This window comes from Nyctereutes procyonoides, unplaced genomic scaffold, assembly GCF_905146905.1.
Source record: "Nyctereutes procyonoides isolate TBG_1078 unplaced genomic scaffold, NYPRO_anot_genome, whole genome shotgun sequence".
Classification (NCBI taxonomy): Eukaryota; Metazoa; Chordata; class Mammalia; order Carnivora; family Canidae; genus Nyctereutes; species Nyctereutes procyonoides.
The window spans coordinates 23,695,198-23,722,673 of NW_026575122.1; the positions used below are offsets into that span (position 1 = coordinate 23,695,198).

Here is a 27,476-nt window from a genome sequence, read left to right on the forward strand (position 1 = left end):
AAATCTATTTGCAGACTTAATAGTATAAGGAATTTAAAAATAATAATATAAGGAACTTTGTCAAGTTACAGGCTACCCATCTTTGTGAAAGCACAGCTCAAGATCAAACTCTTCCCTGATAACCTTTGAAGTGCGGTAGGAATTCTGGAGTGGCATATGATTTTTATCTTCGAAAAATGTCAGACAAAGAGTCATTATTTGGAAAGCTCAGAGCCAGATCTTGTTGAAAGATTGCTTTGATCATTATAAGGGTGTGGTAAAATGGCATTTACTGAGTGCCAGCTATGTGTCAGGCAATGTACTAAGTGCTCATTTAACCCATGTATAAATTCTAAATTAAGTAGGGACTATCACTTCTTTCAGCTTGAAGCACAGAAGTTATGTAACTTTCCCAAGATTACACCCATAGGTACTCTGACTGCGAAGTACCCACACTGCCCAATATGGCACTCACTGATCCATGTGGCTGTTGAGCACACGAAATGTGGCCAGTCAGAATTGAGATGTGTGATATGCTAGATTTTGAAGACTTAGTATGAAACACATATATCTCATTAGTTTTTTTCTATTGATTACATATTGAAATGATATTTTAGATAGGGTTCAATGAGACATAATTAAAATTAGTTTCATTTATTTTTTTTCTCACGTAGCTATGGGAAAATTTTCAATCATATTCATGGCTTGTATTCTTTTTTTTTTTTTTTTTTTTTTTTTTTTTTTTTTTTTTAATTTTTTTTTTTTTTATTTATTTACGATAGTCATACAGAGAGAGAGAGAGAGAGAGAGAGGCAGAGACACAGGCAGAGGGAGAAGCAGGCTCCATGCACCAGGAGCCTGACGTGGGATTCGATCCCGGGTCTCCAGGATCGCGCCCTGGGCCAAAGGCAGGCACCAAACCGCTGCGCCACCCAGGGATCCCCATGGCTTGTATTCTATTTCTATTGGACAGCATTGATCCACACTCTTACACTGCGTTATATTGTCTTTTTATCCAGTAGCAAAGCATTACATTGTTAATGGTTGTATTTTGTATAGGCCTATTAGTAATGCAAATGAACTTTCAGCATGAGTAATATGGTGAAGATTGTGGAAAGAAACAAAGAAGAGAAGCAGAGATGTCACCTGAAATTACAAGCGGTAAATTCTTGAAGCAGTGAGACATGTTGGCTGTTGTCTTCAGGACATATAGCTCTGTAGCACTATGTGTTGTTTAGAATGCCTACTCATTTCTAGACTCTGCTCTGGTTAAAGCCTTTAATGGGCAGACACCAGGGCAACCAATTAACATATTATTTGATCCTTTGTTGACAAAAAAAAAAAACAAACAACAAAGCAAACCAAAATAAGACAAACAAAAATAACCCCACACAACACAACAAAACAAAACATCCCTCTTGATGATTTACCTTGGGGCCCATCAACATAACATTTCCCTCTACCTAGAAATGGCATTCATTCATGGATTTGTTCTTATACTCCCAGGTCAGATGAAATCCTTGCCCTTGATATTTTGAGGAAATACAGCCTCCTTCTCTCCTCTTTTTCAGACCCTAAGGGTCAAAGGATGTGGAGACATGGAGAGAGGAAGAAAGAAACAAGAAGAGAGGGACTCCAGATGAAGAGGGAAGAACCATGGTGGTCACAACCCAGGGCACAAAAAGATCAAACTTTCCTTGTGTCTCTTTCCAGTGGTCACAACCCCTCATCATAGTATGAGCTTTGCTCTCTCTTCCCTATTCACCATGCTCCTCAGTACTTTGACTTGCAAGCCTCTTTAAGTTTTAAGTTGTTTTCATTGGAGTCTACAAAGGGGCAGAGCAATCAGCCAGGTTAGTCATGCAGGAATAGAAGAGGGTGAACAACAAACAACATGAGTCCTGATAACTTCAGAAAAATTTCTTTGTAAGACTTAAAGAAATGTTTCAGCGTCACAAGATGAAACGGTGATGCCTGAAGTGCTCAGAAGAATCTGAGATGTGAACATTGAGTTCCAGACTTGGGATTTTCTAGTTCTCTGAATAGGATACTCCAAGATACACAGTATGGGGCCTGCACTGGACAATTATTAATCTTCTAAGAACACTATGCCCAGGCTAAAGGTCCTTAAGACATAACTTAAGTATTTTTCTTTTTCCCCAGCAAGCCCCATGTGTTGGCTCAGCAGGCAATGGATGCTAAGGACAGACCTACTTAAAAAAACAAAAATTAGAAACTGCTCCCAACATAATGGAAAGTGAAATAAATAACAAACAACATATACATAGTATAAACAACATTAGCCTGATTAAGTTTTTTGATTTGTATATACATTTTACTGAGTCTTCATCCACTAGAATGTGACTCCATGAAGGCAGAGATTTCTGCTAGTTTGTTCAGTTGTATTATCATCACCTAGAAGATGCTTGGCCCATAGCAAATACTGGAGATATTTGTCAAATAAATGAATAAATTAATATATAATTGGAAAAAATGCTTCAGAATGATAATGAGGTGGAGAGATTGTAGACCAACTGTATTTTTTCCACATAATATTTTGCATTTTCCTATTTTAAAGCAACTATGAATTAGAATTGGAACAAACTAAAGATTAAAAGACTTCTGGACATAACTTTTAAAGGCAGGGCCTCCTGGGGGACTGGGTGGTTGAGTATCTGCCTCTGGCTCAGGGCATGATCCCGGGGTCCTGGGATCGAGTCCCATATTAGGCTCCCCGGAGGGAGCCTGCTTCTCCCTCTGCCTGTGTCTCTGCCTCTCTCTGTGTGTCTCTCATGAATAAATAAAGTTTTTAAAAAAACTTTTAAATGCATATTAGTGTGTTTAAAATAATATAGATATTTTTTAAAACAGGAGGGCGCACTTGGCAGTCTAAGTCAATAGTGCATGTGACTCGAGCTCAAGGTCATGTGTTTGAGCCCCATATTGGGCATGGAGTCTACTAAATAAATAAATAAATAAATAATAAATAAATAAATAAATAAATAAATAAATAAATAAATAAAGTAATATAGATATTTCTTCCTTTTTACTATATGTCCTGGGGCACAATACATGCAGGCCAAACTAGAAGACATGCAGCATGCGGGTGGCATTTTAACTGAAGACCTATGATGTATTGGGCACTGTGGACACAAAAGGCTGAAGATGATAAAGCCATTGCCCTTAAATCAGGTCATAGGGAAGAAAAGCTAAAGGAGTGGTATAAAGCTTTAAAAAAATCCTGGCAATTATATTACATTTATGATTTTACACTATCACAATAGAACACATGGAGGATTTCTGAGGAATCAGGGTGAGTATTATTCCCATATTACAGAGAAGGTTGTGTTGCTGAGAAATTGATTACTTGCTTAAGGCAGTTAGGAAGTAGTAGATCCACACACACCCGGATCTTTACATTGCCCTGCTTTTGTCAGCTTTCCAAAGAGCTGTCACAAGGAGGCTCTGCCCAGATCAGGGAGGAGGAACTCTAACTAGAAATTTGTGCTTTTCTAACTAGATGTGTTATTTAAATTTAAATTAATCAAAATTAATTAAACATTAAACATTCAGTGCTTCAGCTCTATTAGCTACATTTCAAATGCTCAATAGCCATATGCAGTAGCTACTGAATGGGACAGCACACACAATAGGACATTTCCATAATCTCAGAAATCTTTATTGGATAGCACTGTTATAAATTCATTCTAATTGGTTTTGGGTAACAAATAACAAATAGCAATCAAATAATAATCAAACAATCCATATGAGTATGGGTTATGTGTGTATAACATATAATATTATGTATTCCATAGTTAAATAACTGTATTCCACAGTTAAATAACTGTGATATATAAAGCCTCATTTAGACCTCATAGTAAGTTCTATAGGAAGGCTCTCTTATTATCTCCACTTGGATATAAGGAAACTGAGGCATGAAACAGCTCAGTCAAGAGCATATATCTAGTGAAAAGAAGTAGTTGGGACTTGAATGTAGCCCATCTGGCACCGGAACTGGTGTATTTAACTTCTGTCAGTCATTCTCAAAGTGTGGTCCCTGGACCAGCAGCCTCAGCATCACCGGGCTCCACCAGACCTCCTGAATCAGCAACTGATGGGGGCGCACAGCCCTCTTCATCTTCACCAGTCCCCTAGTCAATTTGAGTGCATACTTGAGTCTGAAAATTACTGCATTCTGCTGTGCTACACCCTCATTTTTAAGAACCTCTGGCCTACCCAGCCCTCTGCTGAGTGTTGGCTACTGGTGTGTCTTATTTTATTTTATTTTTTAAGATTTGTTTGAGAGCATGTGCACGTGAAAGTTGGGGGAGGGGCAGAGGGAGAGAATCATCAAGCAGGCTCCCTGCAGAGTGTGGAGCCCAACACGGAGCATGACCCCATGACCCATGAGATCATGATCTGAGCCAAAATCAGGAGAGTCAGACACTTAACCAACTGAACCACCCACGTGCCCCATTACTGGTGTATCTTAAACTTGCCATTGTAAAAGAATCTTTAGCAGATTAAAAAGGATAATTAATTAACAGGTACTGAGCACTTACTCTGTGGTAGACTCAGGAGGCCATTCTCACTCAAACAGACTTGGAGCCATCCTCTGACTTGTCTACAGTAACACAGTTAATGAATAGTGGGGCAGGGATGTGAATCCAGGTTCCCAGCCCCAAAGCCCATCCCCTTCACACCCTTACTCAGAGGATGGAGATGCAACTCCTCATGTCCCTAAATGCAAATGTGTTTTCAAATTCTCTGCTGCTGGAATGTCCTCCTCATTGCTTGTCTCCTAAAAGACACCAACTCTCCCTTCTCCTACCCAAGTCACGTTCTATCCATTTTTTATTTTTGTTCTATCCATTTTTTAAAGTGTATCCCAAGGGGAGGCAGGTGGGGGAATGGGTGAAACAAGTGAAGGAGATTAACAGTATCTTTATCTTGATAAACACCAGATAACCGACAGAGTTGTGGGATTACTATATTGTACACCTGAACCTAATATGACATTGTATGTTAATGATACTGGAATTTTTTTTTTACAAAGTGTATCCCAACATAAAGATAATTTTCACATTGAAATATGTCTGTTCTAGACTATGCCAACCTGGGGTTCAGAATTTTTCTACTCCTAAAGGTTTTGAAACAATAAACACTCATTCATTCATTCTTCTGTATAACAAATTATGAAGCACTTTCTATTTGACAGGTACAGTCCTAGACAATGAAGATCAAACAGTGGATAAGAGAGGAGCTTCCTGTCTTAATGGAGTTTGTGTCCTAGTGGGAGAGACAGAGAATAAACAGGCAAGCAAATCAATAGACACAATAAACACAGATTGTAAAAAGTAGAAGGAAGGAAATGAACAAGGTGCTGTGCTAGGGAATAAGCGCTGGTTATTAGGCATAGGGATGACTTCTCTGAGAAGGTGATCTTCAGGCTGATACATGAAGGATGAGGAGAAGCCTGTCATCCAAAGAGCCTAGGAGATGGCATTCCAGATGGAGAGAACAGAACATGCAAAGGCCTGAGGCAGAAAAGAGCTTAGCTGGTTTTAAGAACTGACAATTTACGGGGCATCAGGGGGTCCAGGGAGAGCTAAACTGAGATTGGAGATGCAAAAAGGAGCCAGGTCATGCAGGGCCATGTAGGCCAAGGGAAGAGATTTGCATTTTATTCTAAATGAGATTTTATGCGTTAACAAAGGAACTGCATGATCATAGTACCTATTTAATAACTATTTGCTGAACAAATAAATAGGGCAAAGGCATTGTAAAACAGATTCTAGTAGGAAAAGCTCTATTTTTTCTTCTGAGAATAATAAAGTGACAGCTCTAATTTATGAAACACCTTTTATATGCTAATTGTGCATTCATCAAATGGCCCTCACAATAACCTGGTGAAGTGGTACTATTATTATCCCCTTTTTACATCTGGGGAAACTGCAATTCACAGACACAACTTTAACACATTTACTCAAGGGTTTATTGAATGCCTTATGTGTCAGGTCTCATGGATAATAAGTGGCAGATCTAGTCTTGAACTTCAGATTGTCTGATTCTGAAGTCCATGCTCTTTTATTACATTCTACCCTGTCTAGTGAAAGTTGAAGAATTGAAAAGTCTATAATCTCCCTAGATTTGCCTGTAATTTGTAGGTAACAGCAAATACAAAATGAGAGCTGGCTAGATTGGGTTTAGAGCACACCATAAGGCTGTACTCCTGACCTTTTATCCTTAACTCGGAACACTCCTATGCGTGACACCAGGATCTCTTGTCATGGGTGGAGACAGGGAGCTGGCCGGCTCCGTGTGTCTACATTCCCACTTGCCGTCCCAAAGGCCCAACTGCCTGCAGCTCCCCTGCATTATGCCCTGATTGCTAAGTCTGGTCTGGCACAGGGACAGTGGGACTCGGAGGCCGAGGAGTTGAGAATTCTTGCTGGCCGCTTGTGAGGGCCAGCTAACACAAGTAAGACGCTGGCATGCTAAAAAGAGGGAGTTCTATTTTGAGAATCTGTTCAAGTAACGTTTCACAGTGGAAAAATGGTGGCACTCTGCACAGGATGTGACCCGACAGGAGTTAGGTCTCAGGCGTCAGTGCCCTGGGTTTCTATTTTCATTGCTAAAACTTGCAATTTGAACCTGATAAGGCTGGCCCCTAAGAAATAAGTCAAGATTGGTATGAAATCTGGAAAAATTTCTGAAAATGTCATATATCAAGATTGGAGGGTTTGTCTATTACATGCATCATGCCATCTACATGAGGAATACCATGAAGCTATTAAAACGATAACATGAAGCTCTATTTACTCACAAAGAAATATGTTCATACTACATTTTTCTGTATAAAGAGATGATTACAGAGTGTACACTATGGCATCATTTTGTAAAATACCTATATGCATATGTATATATGTATAAAAAAGGTTTAGAAGGAGATATTTTTAAAAAGTAATTCTTGGGCCTTTATATCTACATTTTATGAACTTTTCACAAGGAATTATGGAGTATATGTGTGCAACCAGAAAAACAATGAAGCATATCATTTTGAAGGAAAAAGATGGTGATCAAAGGAGTCCCTGCCCAAGTGATTAAGGGTAATCCTGTGGGGTCAAAATTAGGTAAGAAAGGGCCAAAGTCCTTAGTTCATGCTTTGTTTCTAATATTACGAAGAAAGTGCTCTATTCCCAAAATTATGCCAAAATTACTGTGATGATTACATATGAAATCAAGATTAGATGTGTAGTTTTGAGTTCAAAGAATATATAAAAAGTCAGTGAAGGAAAAAAGAAGAAATAAAAATTAATCAGCCATCATATCCACAAATTTATAGCCAGTTCATGGGAACTAATTAACATGGAAAGATTTGGCTGGAACCAGGACCACTATTTACATCGGGGTAAGAGAAGTCTTCCAAAGACAGGAAGCCCTGTGGGAGAAGAAACTAAATGCTGCAAGAGCTTTAGGCATCTTGACCATGAGAGTTAATATAACGTACACATTGCAGAGAGGAAAGAAAACTTATCTCACCATGTGCCAGTGTCACATTCATCTGCCAGGTTATTTTCTTAGCTCTTCAACTTAGCAGGAGGGTTTTCTCCTCTCAAGCCCCCCTTGACTGGATGTTCTGCCTAAATGTTGATGCATTTAAACCACATTACATTTTGAGTAAATATTTCATTAGAGAGAGGATCTTTTTCATTAATAATCTATGGAACATATATTAAATATTATGCAAGTATCATTTGTAGTACAAAATTCTCTATGCCTGGGTTATGGGTTGAATTGTGTCAAAATTCATATGTTGAAGTCCCCCAATATCTCAGAATGTGACCTTATTTGGAAATAGAGTTGATATATACTTAGTTAAGATGAGGTCTTACTGTTTAAGAACATTAAGACAATAAATTTCTGTTGTTTTAGCCACCCAGTTTGGTGTACTTTGTTACAGAAACCTTAACAAATGAATGCAAGAAGCAATTATCCTAAGGATATGTGTGTGTTAAATTCTACTAATAGGCATTTGAGTTGGGTCATCATATTTTCCTCCTTTATGAGGGATGTCACCAAAGCTCAAAGTGAAGAACATGCCCAAGGTCAGTCAAAGTTGGAAGTCATCTTCATGTTCTTTCTATATCTAGGTTCCTCCAGAAACTATTCTCAATCCAGTCCTTAGAAGGACATCACAAATGGTAAAGCCATTTATCCCAGGCCAACCAATCTGCTGAAGAGATGCAGACTTCTACCCATTAATATCAGAAAGAGTGATGGATCAATTATTAAGTTACCATGATAAGTTTAAGGAAGACTTTGTGCTTGCTGAGTTTTCTCCAAGGAAATAAAACCATTATCTAAAATGAAAGATCTTAAGGACTTATTAGCAGTGATGGAGCCCCTCTCAAGCATCTTGCTTTTATGTCCCAAGTTTTGGTTCTCTTCGAGACACTTAGAACATTTTTGTTTGTTTATTTATGATCTATCTCTCCCTTCTAGAAAGTGAGCTCTATGAGAGCTGAGACCTTGTGTATCCTGTACCCCACTGTATCCTCAATGGTGCCTAGAGCATAGCAGGCTTCAATAAATGTTTGCTGAATAAACAAATCGATCTTTTCAATGCAAATTAATAAATAAGTTGGGCAGTTTTATAGGACTTTGCAGGCAATTCTGTTGATACTAATTGTTAATGCTAGTGTAGGGGTAGGAAGATTTTTAACAAAGTCAAGCACACCACATACTCTATGAGAGGCTGAGTGGTTTCTTCCTTCACCCTATATGGAAGCATATAATTGAATGAATGCTCTATGTAAAAGTAGAAGAATCTACTATGATGATGCAGTTTGGGCTTGGAAATATGCCACAGTCAAGAGAAAAGAAATGTTTCTACATAAGTCTAGCAAATTAAATTTCCAAGTTTATTCCTAGGCCTAATGACTTATTAGATCTTCTCAGTACCAGCATGATAGGTAATATCAGAGTCTCAATAGTCAGACAGTCTAGACTTAAATTCCATCTCTGCCCCTTCTTAACTGTGTGACCATGGACCCAAAGTCAAATGACCTAAATAAGTTATTCGGTATGGAGGTAATAAGATAGCAAAAATATTTTTATGAGTTTGAATGACATATTCCTTCTGTCACTCAGGGGACATGATAGGATATTCTTGCTTTACAAAAATGTTTTTACATCACCCTGATATCATGTAGTCCCTACATATAAATGCTTCTAAAAATATCCATAATAAACACTGGGTTGTTTTTGACTTTGAAGTAATTTACATAAGGAAACCTAAAAGAAATACTAATTCCTTGTGACCAAATGTATACAATTAATGGTTTTCCTTGTATTTGAAGTTATCTTACATATTTTAAAGTACAGCAATATAATAATTTCATTTGAATAGCCTGCAAAACACTAATGTCTCTTATGACTTCCCAGTGATTTTAATAAAAATGCCACACAAAATTGAGAAACATGTCATTGTCTTTTAAGAAAAATTCAAAGTTAGTTTACAAAAAAAGTAGAATGAATAAAATAATGTAATAAGTAGATAGATAGATATAGTTTATGCCCCAATCTACCCCAAAAAGCTATAAAGAAGTAATAAATACACATAAAAGTGTGTTTGATAGGGGTGCCTGGATGGGTAGGTAGGTTAAACATCAGACTCTTGGTTTCAGCTCGGGTCACGATCTCAGGGTTGTGAGATAGAGCCCTGCCTGAGGCTCTGCACTGGGCTTGGAGCCTGGTTAAAATTCTCTCTCCCTCTCCCTCGACCCCTCCCCACCCTGCTTGGGTGCTCTCTCTCTCTCTCAAAAAAAAAAAAAGTGTGTTTGATAAATGAAGATAAGAAAAAACAAAATAAACATACAAAAGAGGGATAACTATATCAGAAATCATGAATAAGGAGTGTTTATTTTATTTTATTTTATTTTGAATAAGGAGTGTTTAAATGAATAAATGAAAGGGACTGAGTTTTATTGAATGTCTATGATGTTATGTTCTGAATTTCCTGGCCATTGTAGCAATAAGGAAGGAAGAAGAAGCAAATTAGATGCAATCACTGCTTCTCAAACTTCCCCATTTAAGTTCAAAGAGGACGATTCCTGGGGTACATAGACTGAAATAATTCACCAGAAGTGAAAAAAATTGCTTTATGATTTAGTATAAGAATTTTTTAAATAAATTAATTTTTATTGGTGTTCAATTTACCAACATACAGAATAACACCCAGTGCTCATCCCGACAAGTGTCCCCCTCAGTGCCCGTCACCCATTCACCCTCACCCCCCGCCCTCCTCCCCCTCCACCACCCCTAGTTCATTTCCCAGAGTTAGAAGTCTTTATGTTCTGTCTCCCTTTCTGATATTTCCCACACATTTCCTCTCCCTTCCCTTATATTCTCTTTCACTATTATTCATATTCCCCAAATGAATGAGAACATACACTGTCCTTCTCCGATTGACTTACTTCACTCAGCATAATACCCTCCAGTTCCATCCACGTTGAAGCAAATGGTGGGTATTTGTCATTTCTAATGGCTGAGTAATATTCCATTGTAGATTTAGTATAAGAATTAATGGAAATATTGTGTTGTATCATTAATGCATTGAAATTTGTTTTAATAAAAAAATAATTTTTCTTGTCCCTATCTGCATAGAATTTGTTCTTCAAAATGAAGTAGCCTGTTGATCTTAGCTAAATACCATATTCTCACAACATCATACATTTTCTCTTACTCCTAGGAAGTTAATATGTAGTTTGAAAAACATATGTTTACAAAACTCTCACTATCTGATTTATTTGTTAAAATTACTCAACCGTCGTTTTAAGTAAAAAAAAATTTAGGGCTGCCTGTGTGGCCCAGTGGTTGAGTATCTGCCTTTGGCTCAGGTCGTGATCCTGGGATCCTAGAATCGAGTCCCATATCAGGCTCCTTGTAAGGAGCCTGCTTCTCCCTCTGTCCATGTCTTTGCCTCTCTTTCATGAATAAATAAATAAAATCTTTAAAAAAATAAATAAAGTAAAAAAAAATAAATTTAAATATAATGTATATGCAGGGTTATATCCTAATAAATAATATTAAAAAGAAATAGTTTGTAACTCATGAAGACTGAAACTCGGTCTTGAATTGCTCTTTTAGATAGATAGATGATAGATAGATAGATAGATAGATAGATAGATGATAGATAGATAGATAGATAGATAGATAGATAGATAAAAGGTTATTTGAAGATGTTACTTAGTAAAATGAGAGGAAGCCTGAATTCCTATAAGTGGGACCCCAGAATAGGAAGGTGCAGGCTGGTAAAGTTAATTGATAATGTCTAAAGTTGGGAAACCAAGACATAGTAGCATTAGCATTTATTGAGACATGTATCATAAATATAGAAGAAATAGCTAAAAAAATTAGAAGTGGTTGCCTCTTAAATGGACCTGCGTTCAAATTGACAATGAGACACTCGCTAGGCAGGATGACTTTAGAAAAGATACTTAAGTTCTTCTGGTATCAATTTCTATAAAAAGGGACCACTAACACCCACCTTGACTCATGGTATGGTCTGCCTGAAAGAGAAAGGGAAAGAGGGAGAGAGGAGAGAGTAAACATACCAGTGTTTTAGTAAAGCCTATCTTCTGGTCTACTGCTGTCATCCAGAATTGATACAACTGAGGGTCATAAATAACTTGATTCAGTCAATGGCTCATATTGGGTCTTCCTCTCCTCCAGAAGCTGACACTGAGATAAGAATGTGAACGTTAATAGTCTGAGAGGTAGTTCCAGGATCCAGGTTTAGGGGAATGGGGAAGTGCAAGAACATTTCTCAGCGTTATTCCAACCATGGGATGAAGAAGCAGAGGGAAGTATCTACCAACTCTCATCTGTCATTGATTGAGAACTGCTCCTGAGGGGCCTTTAAGCCTTGAGCACTTCTAATGTATCCCTCACATTCTCAAAGCAAGCTCTGGCAACCAGAAAACACTCTTGGGGAAAAATCAGTATTGATTATCTTATATAATTGTAACTGGTTTATTATAATAATATAATCATTTTGAGTTCTTCAAACTTAATCCTAATGAAATTAGATGAAAAGGTAACATTATAAGAGCTCTTTGAACAAAGGAAAACAGACATGAACAAAGCCTCCAAGGCATGAAAGTTAGAAATTATAGACTTCAATTTCTTAGATTAGCGTCACTTATGGAAATATAAGTTAAAATTTTATCTAATGTTTGGATAATTTAAATACTGTGCTGAAATTGCCTTCTCAGAAAGATAAGGAAAAGTTGTTCAGAGACTATTTAAATTCCTATGAGCATAGAAGTACTGAGAACAAAGAGCATTTTTGGAGATTAGCCAGGTAGGGCAAAGGTCTTTAAAAATTAAACTATACATGCTCTGATCCTTGTTACTGAAGTTAAAAATTCTAATGAACTTTTGTCCTTCTTTTGGCTGCCCAGCATCTGAACCCCATTCTATGTTTGGGGAATTTTTAGGCTTATAAGTCTCGATAGGATACAGAAACAGTCTCCCAGTATAAGAATTGAAAATTCCAGATAATCACTTTCCTAGTCTTCTTTGCAGTAAGTTATGGGCACATGACCAAGCATGAGCCAATTAGAAGTGCCCTTCCCAGAATTTGAAGGGAGATCTGGTGATTTATAGAAGCAAGGATGGTAGATAACCACCTATGAATGCAATGTCAGTTGCAGCAAGATCGTTTCTGGGGGCAGTAGTGGTGGTGCTACAGTAGATCTTTTTGGTGACACACAAGATGACAGAAATTGAGCCATCTAGTAATTGGTAACACTTGGCCAGATCTTTGATGTGGTTTAGGGCTTTATGTCTAGCTGCTTGTTCTGCTTCCTCTGAAATTCTGTAAGCAGTGTTACTATACATCCCAGTGAACACTTCAGTGAAGTAAATCTTCAAAGCTGATTTCAGTTAGCTAAAATGAAAAGAATTCAAAATTCAGTACCAGGAAGTAGGGTGTTGTCAGTAGCAGACGCTAAAAAATGTGGAATTGGCAATCTCAGACTTCTGAACTTGTATTAATATACTGTTGCTCAGTCCTAAGAAAATAAATCTTTTGAACACCTATTTCATATATGACCATAGCAAAAATAAACTGGAAGATTATTCCAAGAGGCAGAACTAGGGATCATGAAAGACATGGTGAAGGGAATTCCCTGAAGGGAGTGGAAATAGGATCCATCTCATTAACTGACAGGCACTTGCTTACTAATCTCCCAGGCAGGAATCACACCATCCCAGTGTAGTGTGGATGAGATACGTGTTATGGGGAAGTTATTGGGAGTGGTTTTCTGCTCTTGCCCTTTCCCAGTCAGACTTTATATTGTAGTCCATTGCTGAACCATGAAGAGCAAACACAGTCATGGATCAGAAGACACAAATGAGCATTTGTATGAATCATGTTTCTAGCTTCTGTAAACTTGATGCTTCAACGTCTGCCCTGCATGCATACGCCAGACACACCTGGTTCTGGACAACTCGGTAATATGCCTTAGTTATCTTGCCTTACCTTGCCTTATCCAACGGCTTCCTGTGTCACCTTCTCCATCCCCTTCCAGAAGAAATCCTTCTCCTTGGGGTGTGATTTTTAAATGCAAACTTATCAAGCCAGAGTCTATACCCCAACCACTTCTCTTATAGGGCTCTCATGCTCTGGGCCAGGTACTATATACCCATCCTACATACTCCAGGGCCAGATACCAGGCAATGAGGGGAAGCCTCTTTGCCCACTAAATTATTCAAAATAGCCAATCCTAAGCCTGTTAACTCACCTCACCCATTTTTACTTACAGAAACCACAATACAGCCTCTTGTCCACAGTTCTCCCCTCCCTCTGCCTCATGACTGACCCAAGTGTTTCTCCATGTAGCCCCCTTGGCATGATGTATAGTCTTTGGAACTATGAGTGAAATAAATGATCTCTTTGAAGGCACTCTTACCAAGTCTAAATAATAATAAGACATATTAAAGCTACATTATCCAACAATCCTGGAGTTGGATATAGTAACCTGATGAAACTTGATGTCACTTCCCCTCAGGGAGTATTGAAATTTATAATTTCAATAAAGGCATGAGCACCTTTTAAGTGTATGTAGAGATGTTGGGCAATCAAAGTGGTGGACTATAGCAAACATTGTTGGTTTTCCATTCAACATCCTTTACTATCTCTCTTCAGGCAAACCACTAGTTTTATTCAGGTAGTCATCCTTCTCTACTGACTCAAGGGATCATGACCCTTTTCCTCTTTCAGCACTAAATTCCATTTGGACTGAGCTAGTCACAGTGGTCCCTTTCCCCTTGCCAGTGAATGATTTAGGCTTGAGCAGGGATCCCAGGTATGGACAATAGGACATGAGGAAAGACGTTCTGGAGGAAAAATGTTCCCCTGATTGCAAAGAGGACACTGGAAGATGTGGTTCTTTCTGTTGCTGGACATTACTGGGCTGATAGGGATACAACTGCAGTAGTCATTTTACTCCTAGAAAACCCGAGGATAAGGACAATGGCAAGAAATTATAACAAAAAACTCACCAGAAAATGAAGCCAGAATGATAATGTATCATGGTTGTGGCCCAATCTTCCTTTGGATTTCTTGAACTTGAGTTAGTACATTTTCTTATCATCTAAACCAGTTTGAGTCAGGGTCTTTTGTTACTTGAAGCCTGACTCTAAAACTTATATATGTGATCTTTCATCACATGACTTGCTACATTTTAATTACTTATGTAAAGCATGATTGTTAAATAAAATTTTATTTGTCCACTTATATCATACAATGTTGATTATAGGAAATTCTGCTTGTTCACTTAAGCCGCAAGTGAACTCATTGGCCTTTTGTTGATTAATCCCTCACTACAAATCCTGGATGAATGTGCTTATCAAAGAGAATCTTCACTAGCTCCCACAGTTGTCGGGAATAAAGCTGTCTCTGATAGCAGATACAAACATTGTACAAAGCTTTGTCCTTGCACAATTTGCAAATTCCTCATATTTGAATCACATCTACTTCTTTGACACCGATTGTTGACTCATCAGATCATTATGTGCTCTCTATATTTGGATCTCTGATTCTGGGGCCCACTACTGAAAAAAAAAAAAAACCCTAGATGCTCTAGGATTCTTCTTCCACATTTAGTCCTTTATTTAACTAGGTCGTGGCCAAGCTAAGTCAGGACTGCTCCTCAGATAATCCTTGAGGCAGTCTATTTCACACATTTATATATGCTTCACTGTGCTTGCCTGAAAAGCTCATACAAGCCCTACCTGCAGCCCCTTTTCTTTCTAGTAACTACCCACTGCTTTTAAGATTCATCCAGGGTTAAATTAAAGAGGCAGCCATCCATCAAACTCAAACTAATTCTTCACCATATTGCCAAGGCAAACATAGTATCCTCAGTATCCTCAGCTTTGAAATGGGGGACAAGAAAGTTGAAGAAATATGGTTTTTAAAAATATTTTCATTAACTTTTACCCATCTATGAAAAAAGGAGTAAATTACTTTAAGCCTATTTTGTATTAATATCTTCACCTATCAAAATACAAATTCAAATTCCATCCAGATTATTATGAGTTGGGTAAAAATGTATGAACCAAAATATCTAAATATAAATTAAAAAAAATTTTTTTTTATTTATTCAGAGAGAGAGAGAGAGGCAAAGACACAGGCGGAGGGAGAAGCAGGGACCATGCGGAGAGCCCGATGTGGGACTCGATCCTGGGTCTTCAGGATCACGCCCTGGGCTGCAGGCGGTGCTAAACCACTGAGCCACCCGGGCTGCCCTCTAACTATAAATTTAAGTTGTAGTTATATGAATGTGTATATCATTCCAACTCTGTGGAGGACAGGCATCAATGATGCTTGATAATAAAGGGACACTATTGGAATGCCCAGGTGGCTCAGTGGTTGAGTATCTGTCCTTGACTCAGGGCATGATCCCAGGGTCCTGGGATCCAGTCCCACATCGGGCTACTCATGGGGAGTCTGCTTTTCCCTCTGCCTCTCTCTCTCTCTCTCTCTCTCTCTTTCTCTCTCTCTCTGTGTCTCTCATGAATAAATAAAATATTTTTAAAAAATAAAGCGACACTATCCATGTGAGTATAAGAATATTCAGGGTCCGTTTTATATTTATAAAGTCTGGAGATTAAAGAAATTTTAGGCACTTTCCTTTAAAAATCAGGAGCTGAATAGCAATGAAAAAGAATAAATTCCTCCTATATCCAGCAATATTGATGAACTCCATAAATATATTGTGGGAAACAAAAGCAGATGCAAAAGAACACAAACTGTATAATTCCATTCATATGATATTCAATAAGGTGGGCTTTGAAAGGGAGTGAGAGAACCCTGTGAGATGCTGAAAGTGTTCTGTGTCTTCATCTAGATGACAGTTAAGTGGGGATACAGAAGTCTGTACAGGTTAGATATAATGAATGTTGATACATTAATGCACTTTACATACTTTATATATGTGTGCCCAATCAACCAATAAATTGCTCTTCAGTAAGGTATTAGGTAAATTTTGGTTAAATATTAATAGAACTTATTAATTTACAAATACTGATAGAATTGAAGTTTCATGACAGAAGGAACCATGTCTGTTTCACTTACCACTGGACACCTTCTCACTGGAGAAGAGTTTAACGGAGTCATTCAGCCAGATGACAGTGACAAGATGGAGGTGGGATACCATATCCCAGGAAACGAAGGACCATGAAGAGTCTAACAAGTCTCTCTTCCCTGTCCTCGGATGGTGGCAGGGAGCAACACCTTGTTTGAATTAGGGTACATGCCACACAACATATGGAGGGTTTAGTCTTTGAGCAGTTGGAATGAACATGTCTTTATAAGGACTGACATGCTTGTGAAAATGGCCTGTGGTCAGGCCACTTTGGGTAAAAGGCAGAGCCCAGATTTCCACCCAAGAGAAACCTACTCTCTAGAAAATACAAAAAAAAAAAAAATTGAGACTGACCGGGGGCTTTTGGGGCAATTGTCAAGATGAACCCCTCAAGCTGACATTGGATATAGGAGGGACTATGGAGAGAAGTAAAATGTTAATGGAATTTTATCAAGTTGTTGGCTGAATATGTGGTAAAACCTCTTCACCACTTCCTCTTTGCATTAAGTGAAATTTATGTTGTTTATTCATTTACAGAACATATTTCTTTGTAGGAAAATGGGTGTAAATGCTGGATCCTACTCTTAAGGTTAGCACTGATTGAAACTCTCTTAGTCCCTTTGGGCTGCTGTAACAGAAAACCATAAACTGGGTCTCTTATAAACAGAAATTTATTTCTCACAGTTCAGGAAGCTGGGAAGTCCAAGATCAAGGTGCCAGCACATTCAGTGTCTGGTAAGAGCCTGCTTCCTAGTTCATAGGAGGCCGTCTTGTGTTCTCAAAAGGCAAAAGGGGTGAGGAAGTTCTGGGCCTCTTTCTACAAGACACTAAGCCCATTTGTGAGAGCTCCATCCAATGACCTAATTACCTTCCAAAGATCCCACCTCCAAATACGAGGGCCCAAATGTTCAGTCTATACCAGAAGCCCAGACTACATGTGCAGATGGCCAATATCATTGCCTTCATTTAGTCTGCCATATTTTTAAGAATCTCTGAGGGGGAAAGAGATCAGGAGGACACAAAGAAAAAGGGAAATGATACAAATCAAATAGGGTAGGCTCCAGGAACTCTTGGCCTGAACTGAAGATGGCCCATGTAGTTAAGCTCTCCTGTGTCACGGTAATACTGATGGAATATGTATGAACCTGCCAAGCAGGAAGTAAGAAACAGAGTTTCTTTGTTCATTCCTGATGGAATGTTGAGAATAAACCATTGCTTTCAAGTTCTGGTTCCTCTCCGGATTTATTTGCAAGTCTCTATCCTTTATCAAAATCTTTTTTTTTTTTTTTCTTTTTCTCCAATTGTTTCAGCCTGGTCTTAAGCTGGGCTAGTTCAAGGCAAAAGGAGGTCCTGTTCTGAAGTTGGGCGAGAAATAACAAGGCAAGAGCACCTTCTTGTGGCTCAGTGGCAGGATAGCAAGAAATGTGAACTCCAGGATCTACCCTAGGGGAGAAATGCCAGGAAATGATTGGTGGATAGTGTAAGCTTTGGAGTTCTATTAAGGTAGGTGGCACTTTCCTTAGATCATTTCTTTAATGCCATACAGTTACAGACCATGAGGTCAGAAGTGCAGAGAAAATACAGTTTTTAAAGCCATGAATGTATTATAGCACTAAGACTATCATATGCAATTATTTTGTTGTCAATAAGCCATCAGATACATTAGAGTGATTTGTTTTGTCTTGCCTAAGTGTGTGACAGGAAAACAATGTTTAAATTGATATAGGTCGTCATCTTTACTAGCATTGTTGATCTAGAAGTGTTGCATAAACAATAGTAAGAGCTAGGACATTAGTCTATACTTTCAAATTGGGGCTCGAACATTTAAAAGTTTTTCACTGGCAGATTTTTTCACCATCTGTATACATTACAATCTATTTAATAAAAGAAACAATGAAATTAATTGTTTTGCCTTCTCCAGAATTTGCTTTAAGAGAAAAATCCTGAAATTGGTCCTGATTTCTGATGCCAGGAAATCAGGAAATGTAAGAGAATATTTAGCAATCAGAGTGGCTTAGCTCATGGTAATTGGCATATGTGCAATTATAATTTGCATTCCAGTTACTGAAGCTGAGAAAGCCTTGCTCAGGTTGAACATACGGTGAGTAGAAGATCTCTTTTTCTAAGAAATAAGATGGAGAGAGTCTTTGGAGAATGGCCTCACTGAACTGGTAAGTTAGCTTTCTCCGGATTTTGGTGATTTCCCCAGTTCTTCCATAATTCCTCAGTGCTCTGGCCATTTTCTGGTAAGTCATGGTCTTCCGGTTGCCTTTTCTTTTCCCCCAAAGTTGGGCAAGTTTTTCTTTGTTTTTTGACACAAACTGAAAGATGCCTTTGGTTTTATCTACCCACTGAATACAAGATGCCATCTCAGGATTGCACAGGGATTCATGAAGGTATTCGAATAGTCGGAGCTTCTTCCTGCCTAAAATGGAGAAAAACAACGTCAGACTTCACTGTGGCTACGTGTAAAGAACATCCTCGGGAAGGGTTTGTTGAGCGACTACAAAATTCAAAGCTGCATTGGGACTTGAAAGTCAAAGGTCTGTTTGGCCTATTGAAGTTTTTTTTTTAATAAATTTATTTTGTATTGGTGTTCAATTTGCCAACATATAGAAGAACACCCAGTGCTCATCCCATCAAGTGCCCCCCTCAGTGCCCGTCACCCAGTCACCCCCACCCCCCGCCCACCTCCCCTTCCACCACCTCTTGTTTTTTTCCCAGTTAGGAGTCACTCATGTTCTGTCTCCCTTTCTGATATTTCCCACTCATTTTTCTCCTTTCCCCTTTATTCCCTTTCACTATTTTTTATATTCCCCAAATGAATGAGACCATATAATGTTTGTCCTTCTCCGATTGACTAATTTCACTCAGCATAATACCCTCCAGTTCCATCCACGTCGAAGCAAATGGTGGGTATTTGTCGTTTCTGATGGCTGAGTAATATTCCATTGTATACATAAACCACAGCTTCTTTATTCATTCATCTTTCGATGGACACTGAGACTACTTCCAGTTTGACTATTGTGGACATTGCTGCTATAAACATCAGGGTGCAGGTGTCCCGGCATCTCATTGCATCTGTATCTTTGGGGTAAATCCCCAGCAGTGCAATTGCTAGGTCGTAGGACAGATCTATTTTCAATTGGACCTTTCTTTGTTAGGGATGTTGTAAAAATTTTTGTACTGTCCTTCCCTGAAGAAGGAAGCCTAAAACCTTTATCTGGATCTCCCATCTATCTGTCAGGTGGTCTCTCTTCACAATTAAATCTTGATTACTAGTTTTATGTCCTATGTCGGAACAATAAAACTGAGCAAAATGAACTGCAAAGCTTAATAGTTTTAAATAAAGAGAAGCCTCACACTTCTTTCTGATAAGAAAGCAAATAGGGCTTTATTCAAATGAGTTAAGTCAAATGAGGTAAGGAATGTGAATGTATTTTGTAAGATGCAAAATAGTATTCAAATATAAGGTAATATTAGTGAAAATAATAACAAAGACAGGTAAACAACAACAACAACTGTAGGTCTACGTTATGTGAAAAATAAAGATTAGAAAACACTGGAGTGGAAAATGCCAAAACATCTTCATGACATTCTGACATAATTTATGAGCAATGACAATGGGCATTGTGATATTTTTCATTGCTGTGAAATAAAATGATACTACCAAAATTTTTTTTTCGTTAGAAATACAGCCTTTTATATTTCAGAATGTCTAGACAGAAAACTTTAGGAGGATTTGCCATTGTGATTTTTGTTCAGTTGATTGGATGTCAGTGGACAACAGCCCAATTTGTGACTTGGAATTGGCCTGTAAATATGATGCCTTACCAGATCTGTCAGTAGCTAACACATCCATGGCCAAATTCCCTTTTTCCTTAGAGACAGTGGAATAGTGGATTCTCAAAATGCTTTGAATAGTCTCTGGAGAGTAATACTCTTGCATCAGTCATCATTCATCCCAAAACCTCAAAGGTTTTTAAGATTATCTTTTTGCCTTATATTATCTTGAATTTACGAATTGAGAAATGGAAGGGACTTACCAAAAAAAAAAAAAAAACACATTATAAATTAAAGTCACAGCCTTAAACAAACACTGTCTCTTATCCCCGTGGTTGAATCAATGATAATGGATCCTCACCTCTTAAAATTTACTTTCAATTTTGAAAAAAAAATTGTTAATTTTTATTGAAAGGTATTATGTGCTCAGAGTAAAAGATTCAAACAGAAGCACAAAGTGAAAGTAAAATTCCAGTCTATTCTGCTACATATTTTTTAAAATTAAAAAATATTTTTTTTTGCATATGAACATATGCATATCTTTTAAAAATACCAGTGGTATCATATTATTTTGCACTTTTTTTCACTAAGACACATAAATTAAATCAGAGGACCAACACAGAAATTAGCTATAGATGGTAAAATACCCAACTGTTGACAACGGTTACTTCTGAGACATAGTATAGGAAGAAAGAAGAACACTTACACTTATTCCTTGTGTATTTCTGAATCCTTTGAATTTTTAATAATGTGCATTATTACTTTTAAGTTATGGAATTAAAAAGGTTTAAAACAAAAAAATGTACTTTAGAGTTCTTTATCAATACATAAGATATGCTTTCATGTGTTTTAATAGCTATGTGTTCTGTTCTATGCATGTACTAGTTTTCTCTAGATAAAGAATCCCCAAATTTTGAATTTCATTCTGTTTCAAATGTATCCCTATTTCAGATAGAATATGAAACTTTAAGAACAGAAAATGGTGGATGATATATGTCCCATGCTGGCAAAGCTTCACAACATAAAACATCAATGAAAAGATAGAGACTTTACATCCTGGAGTGAGTCTGTATATTTAGAATTTTGTTCTAGGATACAGTATTCTAGGATGCAGAATATCAGAAAACTAGTTTTCCAAAAAAAATCATTGGAAAAAATTTAGAAAGTATGATGAAGTATCATTTTAAAAATTTCACTATAAAATTATGATGCACCTTACACATCTCTGTACCTTATACAGACTGTAGGTAAGTTTTACTACAACAACATTGCAAGGAATATCCTAATATATATAGGGTACACACACACACACACACACACACACACACCTTATGGTATCTTGAGAAATTATCCAGTGACAGGCTACGAGCATAATGTCTTACATGGGCTTTCTCACTTAATTTTCACAGCAATATTACAGTGTTTGTACAATTATCATTATTTGTTCTTTGAATGAGGACACTGTGGTACAAAAGGTTAAGTGACTTTCCCAGGCTCACACAACTCACCCAGAGTTTACACTCAATCACTCAGTTACATAGTCTTTAAGAGTCAAAGATATTAACATTTAAATTTTTGATCCTCATTGCCAAATTGCCTTAAAAAACTTTATGCCAAGTTACACTCCCTCCAAGAGCACATGTACACGTGTGTGGCCCACAAGGTAGCCAGCAGAGGCTACTATCCTGCTTTATCACTTTGCTCATCTGTTAGGTGAGATCATCATCATCTTAAATTTATGAAATCGACATTTCAAATTTATGAAATATTGAATAGTTATGGGACTTTATTTGCAGAAAACTTAATAGAGAAGACAACTTCTATGCCAAGGCTGTCACAATTAGAATAAGATTGCTAAAACAACTTTTGGAAAAGTTCCCCTTTCTATACCCTCAAATATATACACATTATCTTGAGTACAGATTTATTTGACTGGAGTGACACTTTGTAGCTTCACAACATTTCTATGAAGCAATAGGAAGGCTTCCCCAAGATGAACGGTTTAGAGTGGTTCAATCTGTCAGAGGTAAATTTTTCTTAATCTCAATATGAGAATACTTTGCAAATGCTGTTCTACAGTCAGATATGAAATACCTTTAAGGCTGCTTTGAAGAAGATTTAGTTCTTTTATCTATAAAAGGAGTGATGGATCCACATACCTTTTCCTCCCTTTTGATGGAGAACAGCAGGTTGTACCAGCTGGTTTTCGGGGATGTTTGGCAGAGACTGATGAATATTTCCTTCAAAATAGAGGTCTGCAGCACTGTTCTATATAAATAATGCAGCAGAATGTTAAGTGGGACTTTTCCTGTGGCCCCCAATTGATGGCTAACGTCAAACGCTGAGGACAAAAGGAGTGCTAAGCATCTCCCAAATTCTAAAAAGCACAATCCTCAACTGCAGCCAGATATCTCCCAGGGCACAACTAGCCTCACACCCACATAAAGAGAAGACCAAGGAATGAAAGGTATTCTGGCTTTATGAAGACTTTCATATCATCCCTTCCCTGTGAGAAAGAAGACAGGGATGCTTCCTTCTTCTCCATAAACACGCCCAGTGAGAAAGAAAATTTAAAGAATTATTAGTACAAAATTGAAGTGCCAGCAGAAAGAGGAAGATGGGCTTCTGTTCCTCTGTTGGATGCCCATCTGAGCAAGAGGAGACATGAGGAGAAAGATGGTAGCCAAGGGAGGGTAGAGCCAAGAGAGGGAGCGGAGGAAGCAGCCTGAGCTGTTACCATTGCATAGAGCAAGGATACGTGGGTCTCTATGGATTAATTCAACAAAGGTGGACTTGAACCATCTTACCATACCCCATATAAGAGGACTTCCCAGAGGCCAAGGAGTCCCCAACCACAAGAGGCTGTGATATAGACTGAGAAGTATGAACTGAAGGAGAAGCAGGGTTGCCAGATTTAGCAAATGAAAATATTTGGCATGCTGTATTTTACCGGCAACCCTAACTGGAAGTAGAAGAGGTTAAGCTGGAACAAACTCCCTCTTCAAAGAAATGTCTTGTGGAGAGGCCCTAACAGAACAATTTAGAGGGTCAGGAAAAGGACATTTGACATAGCACAGTTGAAGGTAATGACTGAAAAAAAAAAAGGAAAGAAAAGCCATTTCATATTTACACTGCACCACGTTAAGACAGGTGGCAATAAGAAAGCAATATGGATGGTGCAGTCCAATAACCATCCAACTCTTCGTTTTGGCTCAGGTAGTAATCGCAGGTTCATGGGATTGAGCCCTACGTCAGGCTCTGCGCTCAGCACAGAATCTGCTTGAGTTTCTCTCTCCCTTGTCCTTTGCCCCTCCCCCCATTCACTCACTCTCAAATAAATAAATAAATCTTTCTTTAAAAAATAAAACAATAAAAAGGACACATTAATAGAAAGATAGATGGCAGGGACACTTCGTTTGCAGGGAGTTATAACACTATCCCGAGAGTTGGTCCAAGACAGGTATGTAGCTAGCTCTGAGCTTGAGAAAGGAAACATCAGGTTGATACAAGACTGTAGGTAAAGCCAGTGCAGGGGAAGTTTGGGCTTTGCCCTATGGCTTATAGGAAAACCATCTTTTTTTGCAATTTTCAAGATAGATGAGAAGCAGTAATGAGAGAACCCTAAAAACACATCTTCATAGAGGACATTCAAACCCTCTGATGCTGGGCAATGACAAAGGGCAATTTCCTTCTTGACAGCATTGCTGGGAATCATCCATGCTGATGGTCAAGTCCACACCACTGGTCTGTGAGTGCTCGCACAGTCCCTGCTGTCGCTAAGCTGGGTTTCAGCTAGCAAAGACCAAGCGGAAGGCAGATGTGAGTAGGGAATTTGCCTGTTACTGGGAGATGGCCTTCTGGTACATGTACTCACTATTACTGTTCTCCAATTATAGACAGGTTCCTCTGTAGGCAGCACACCATAGCAGTTAGAATTTCCTCTGACATGAGAGCAGTGGTTGATGAAAGCCAGGTAATTTTTGTAATCTAATTTAAAAACAGAAACTGCAAAAGTCAAGGTTTATAATTGCTTGTGTGCATGCATGCAATGTGTATGTATGTTTGTGTATGCATACATGCTCATGTATGTGGTTGCTCCATCATGTGTTCTCCACTACTTTGCATTTTTCTACATTTATTGCATCATGCTGGTATCAGAGGCCTCTTACATATCCCATTTCCCTTACTGGAGCAGATTCCTTGTAAGCAGAGATCCCATGATCTCTTTTGTCTGGGAACTGCACGCAGTGCCCTGTATAAACGCAATAGGCAAGATACTTGCATTTCACCTACACTGTCTTCCCATAGTCTTTAGGGCAATAGGTGAGGAATGATAAGAATATTTATTCTTAAAAGAAAAGAATATTTATTCTTCTGAGTAGAATATCTCTTGTATGGAGGAAGGCCTAGAAGGTCAATTAGAATTAACTGAAAAGCCCGTTCTGAGCAGTTAAAATTATCTATTAGATAAATATCAACCAGACATGCTTAAAAGCAAATTTTAGGTGCTAGTATTCCTATGTGAAATGCCATTCTCTGTTTCTTTGCATTTTCATATGTGACACTTTAAATTTGCATAGGCTCAGTAGCCCTGGAAGATTTTTGCCTTTGTTAGATTCAGTCCTAGATGCACTAATAAAAATGGTCTTCCCTTTTCTGATAATCATTCTTATGTCTGTGTAACCAAGAAGACTTCTGGTGTATCCGTGAGAGAACGGCACTGACATCTTTACCTGGGGAGTACTGAAGATCTCCGGTTGAATGTTGCCTCAGTACCTCAAAAGCATCTTCAAAGGCTTGTCCCAGCTTGTCTTGTTCAACACAGGACTGCTAGAACAATAGGAGAACCCTCAAGTTATGAAATTATTGATTGAACTTAATTTCTCTGACATACATGAGGGTTTCTCACTCACAGCAGTATTGACCTGTGAGGTTGGTTAAGTATTTGCTGTGGGGAGTCTGTCATGCGCTGTAGGGTATCTACCAGCATCCCTTGTCTCTACCCACTGGATACCAGCAGCACTCGCACAGCTCTGACCGTTGAAAATGTCTCAGACATCACCAAATATATCTCAGGGGACAAAAATGAACCCTGATTGAGATCCACTGCTCTATAATATGTAGTATCTAGAGAACAGGATTAATTCTATAGTATTTAACATTCTTGTGAAAGTTTACTAAGGAGTTGTAATAGCAGGAGACTGGGAAAAGGGATCAAGGAAATAGCTTTAATGAAACAGAATCTGAATCGCTGCTTAAAATGGAATGCTCCTGATTTCAAAAGCATGTCTCCAAGACTAAAATTAAACTTTTTTTTTAAGATTTTATTTATTTATTTGAGACAGAAGGGAGAGAGAGAGAGCACATGAACAGGGAGAGCTAAAGGAAGAGGGAGGAAGAATCTGAAGTAGACACCATACTGAGTATGGAGACCCATGTGGGGCTCAATCCCACCTCCGTCAGATCATGACCAGAGCTGAAACCAAGAGTCCAGCCCTTAACTGACTGAGCTACCTGGGTGCCCCCAAATTAAACTGTTTTGCAAACCATTTCATACCCTTATAATCTGATCCATATATTTTATTTTCAAAAGAGGATACTCATCCTTCAAAGAGGATGTTCATCCTCCAAGTCATCCAAAGATTTTAAAATGCCAACTTACCATGCTTCATTAACATATATATATTGACAATTCTGAAAAAGATTAATAAATAAAACAAAATTAATAGTGTATTTAATTTACCTCTAAATTAAAAGATATAATTTCTGAAAATAACTCGTATGAACCAAAAAGTACCATCTGAAGTCTCTTTAATGAGTACACATTTTTCTTTTTAAAAAATTCCCTACAAACTATTTTTTGCTTTTTTATTATTACAAAACTGTTTTGGATGTTAAAATAGCTAGAGCTAATTACCTAAATTGCCTAACTTATAAGAGAATATAAACATAACTTGGGAGAATATTTCAAAATTCTTTTAAGAGAGTGCCTGGCTGGCTGAGTCTGTCAGCCTACTAATAATCTGGTGAATAGACTTTTTCTCTCTTGAAATGTGAATCTACATTACAAATAAAATTTACCCTGTAAAATCCATCCGTTGACTTTCTAAAATCCTAGGATAGGAACCCTGGTCTACTTTCTTATCCCTGTAAATTAGATTTCGCTTTAAATAAACAATGATCACACAGACCCATGTTAAATGTTTTTTTTTTTCTAAAAAAAGATTGAAGTCCTACAGAACTAAAAACAAACAAATCAAGATAAGAAAGCACATGTGGTTGGTCCAACATTGCTTACCATTTTATTTAGCACAAGCAACTCTGTTTACACAAGTTAAGATTTACTGTGTAAACACAGTGAGCTTACTCATTAACACTGCAGAATACAAAGAGATGATATAATCCAACACCCGATATTATTATACATATCCATCAATATAATAATTACATCAAATAATATGCGGAACATTGAAATTCTGTTCTGCTCTTTGAAATCACAATATCATGTCAGTTACAAGAAAACATGAGAAAAAAATCCCTAAAAAAGGTAACTGTGTGAGATGATGGAAATGTTAAGTAATCTTACTGTGGTTATCATTTCATAATATATTCGTATGTCAAATCATCACATTTTTTCACAATTTTATATGTCACAATTTTATATGTCAAATTATATCTCAAAAAAGCTAGAAGACAGCTTTCTAATGTGAGAGATGTTGAACAATTTAGCAAAAACTTAAAAAAAAAAAAAAGAAAACCCATAAGTCATTGTCTGAGCTATGGTCCCTAATGAATATTATCAGTATATGTATTTTCTAAAAGTCGTGTCAATGACTTTCAATTATGCCTCAACTCACAAGCACCGAAGCAAATATGAGTATTGTACTTTGAATCAAATACATAAATGACTTTGACTAAAATACTCCACAAAATTATCACAACTGTCACAACTCTTAAAAAGTAGCAAACGCAAAGGGAAGAAAAAAGCTCAAAAATGTTATTGATTACTGGAATCGCTTAATATTCTTGTATCTGAACAGTCAACGAAAAACATTC

At 37.7% G+C, this 27,476-nt stretch overlaps 1 protein-coding gene across 1 annotated transcript; it reads right to left on the minus strand.

Annotated features, from left to right (window-relative positions):
• Window positions 1–18,563: 18,563 nt before the first annotated feature.
• SPIC (Spi-C transcription factor) lies at window positions 18,564–25,479 on the minus strand. Its single transcript, XM_055336453.1, has 5 exons — window positions 25,435–25,479; window positions 25,154–25,250; window positions 24,295–24,407; window positions 22,580–22,688; window positions 18,564–19,062 (listed from the first exon to the last, which is right to left on the minus strand). The coding sequence occupies exons 1-5, from the start codon at window positions 25,477–25,479 to the stop codon at window positions 18,635–18,637; spliced, it is 792 nt and encodes a 263-aa protein (XP_055192428.1). The 3' UTR covers window positions 18,564–18,634.
• Window positions 25,480–27,476: the final 1,997 nt, after the last annotated feature.

Bases quoted from the DNA above. Each gene is read 5' to 3' on its own strand.
- SPIC (XM_055336453.1), bottom strand. From the start codon at position 25,479: ATGTCTGAGACATTTTCAACGGTCAGAGCTGTGCGAGTGCTGCTG. The intron at 25,251-25,434 runs GTATCCAGTGGG...CTATTGTTCTAG, and splicing joins GAGCTGTGCGAGTGCTGCTG to CAGTCCTGTGTTGAACAAGA. The intron at 24,408-25,153 runs GTAAAGATGTCA...TTTTTAAATTAG, and splicing joins AGATCTTCAGTACTCCCCAG to ATTACAAAAATTACCTGGCT.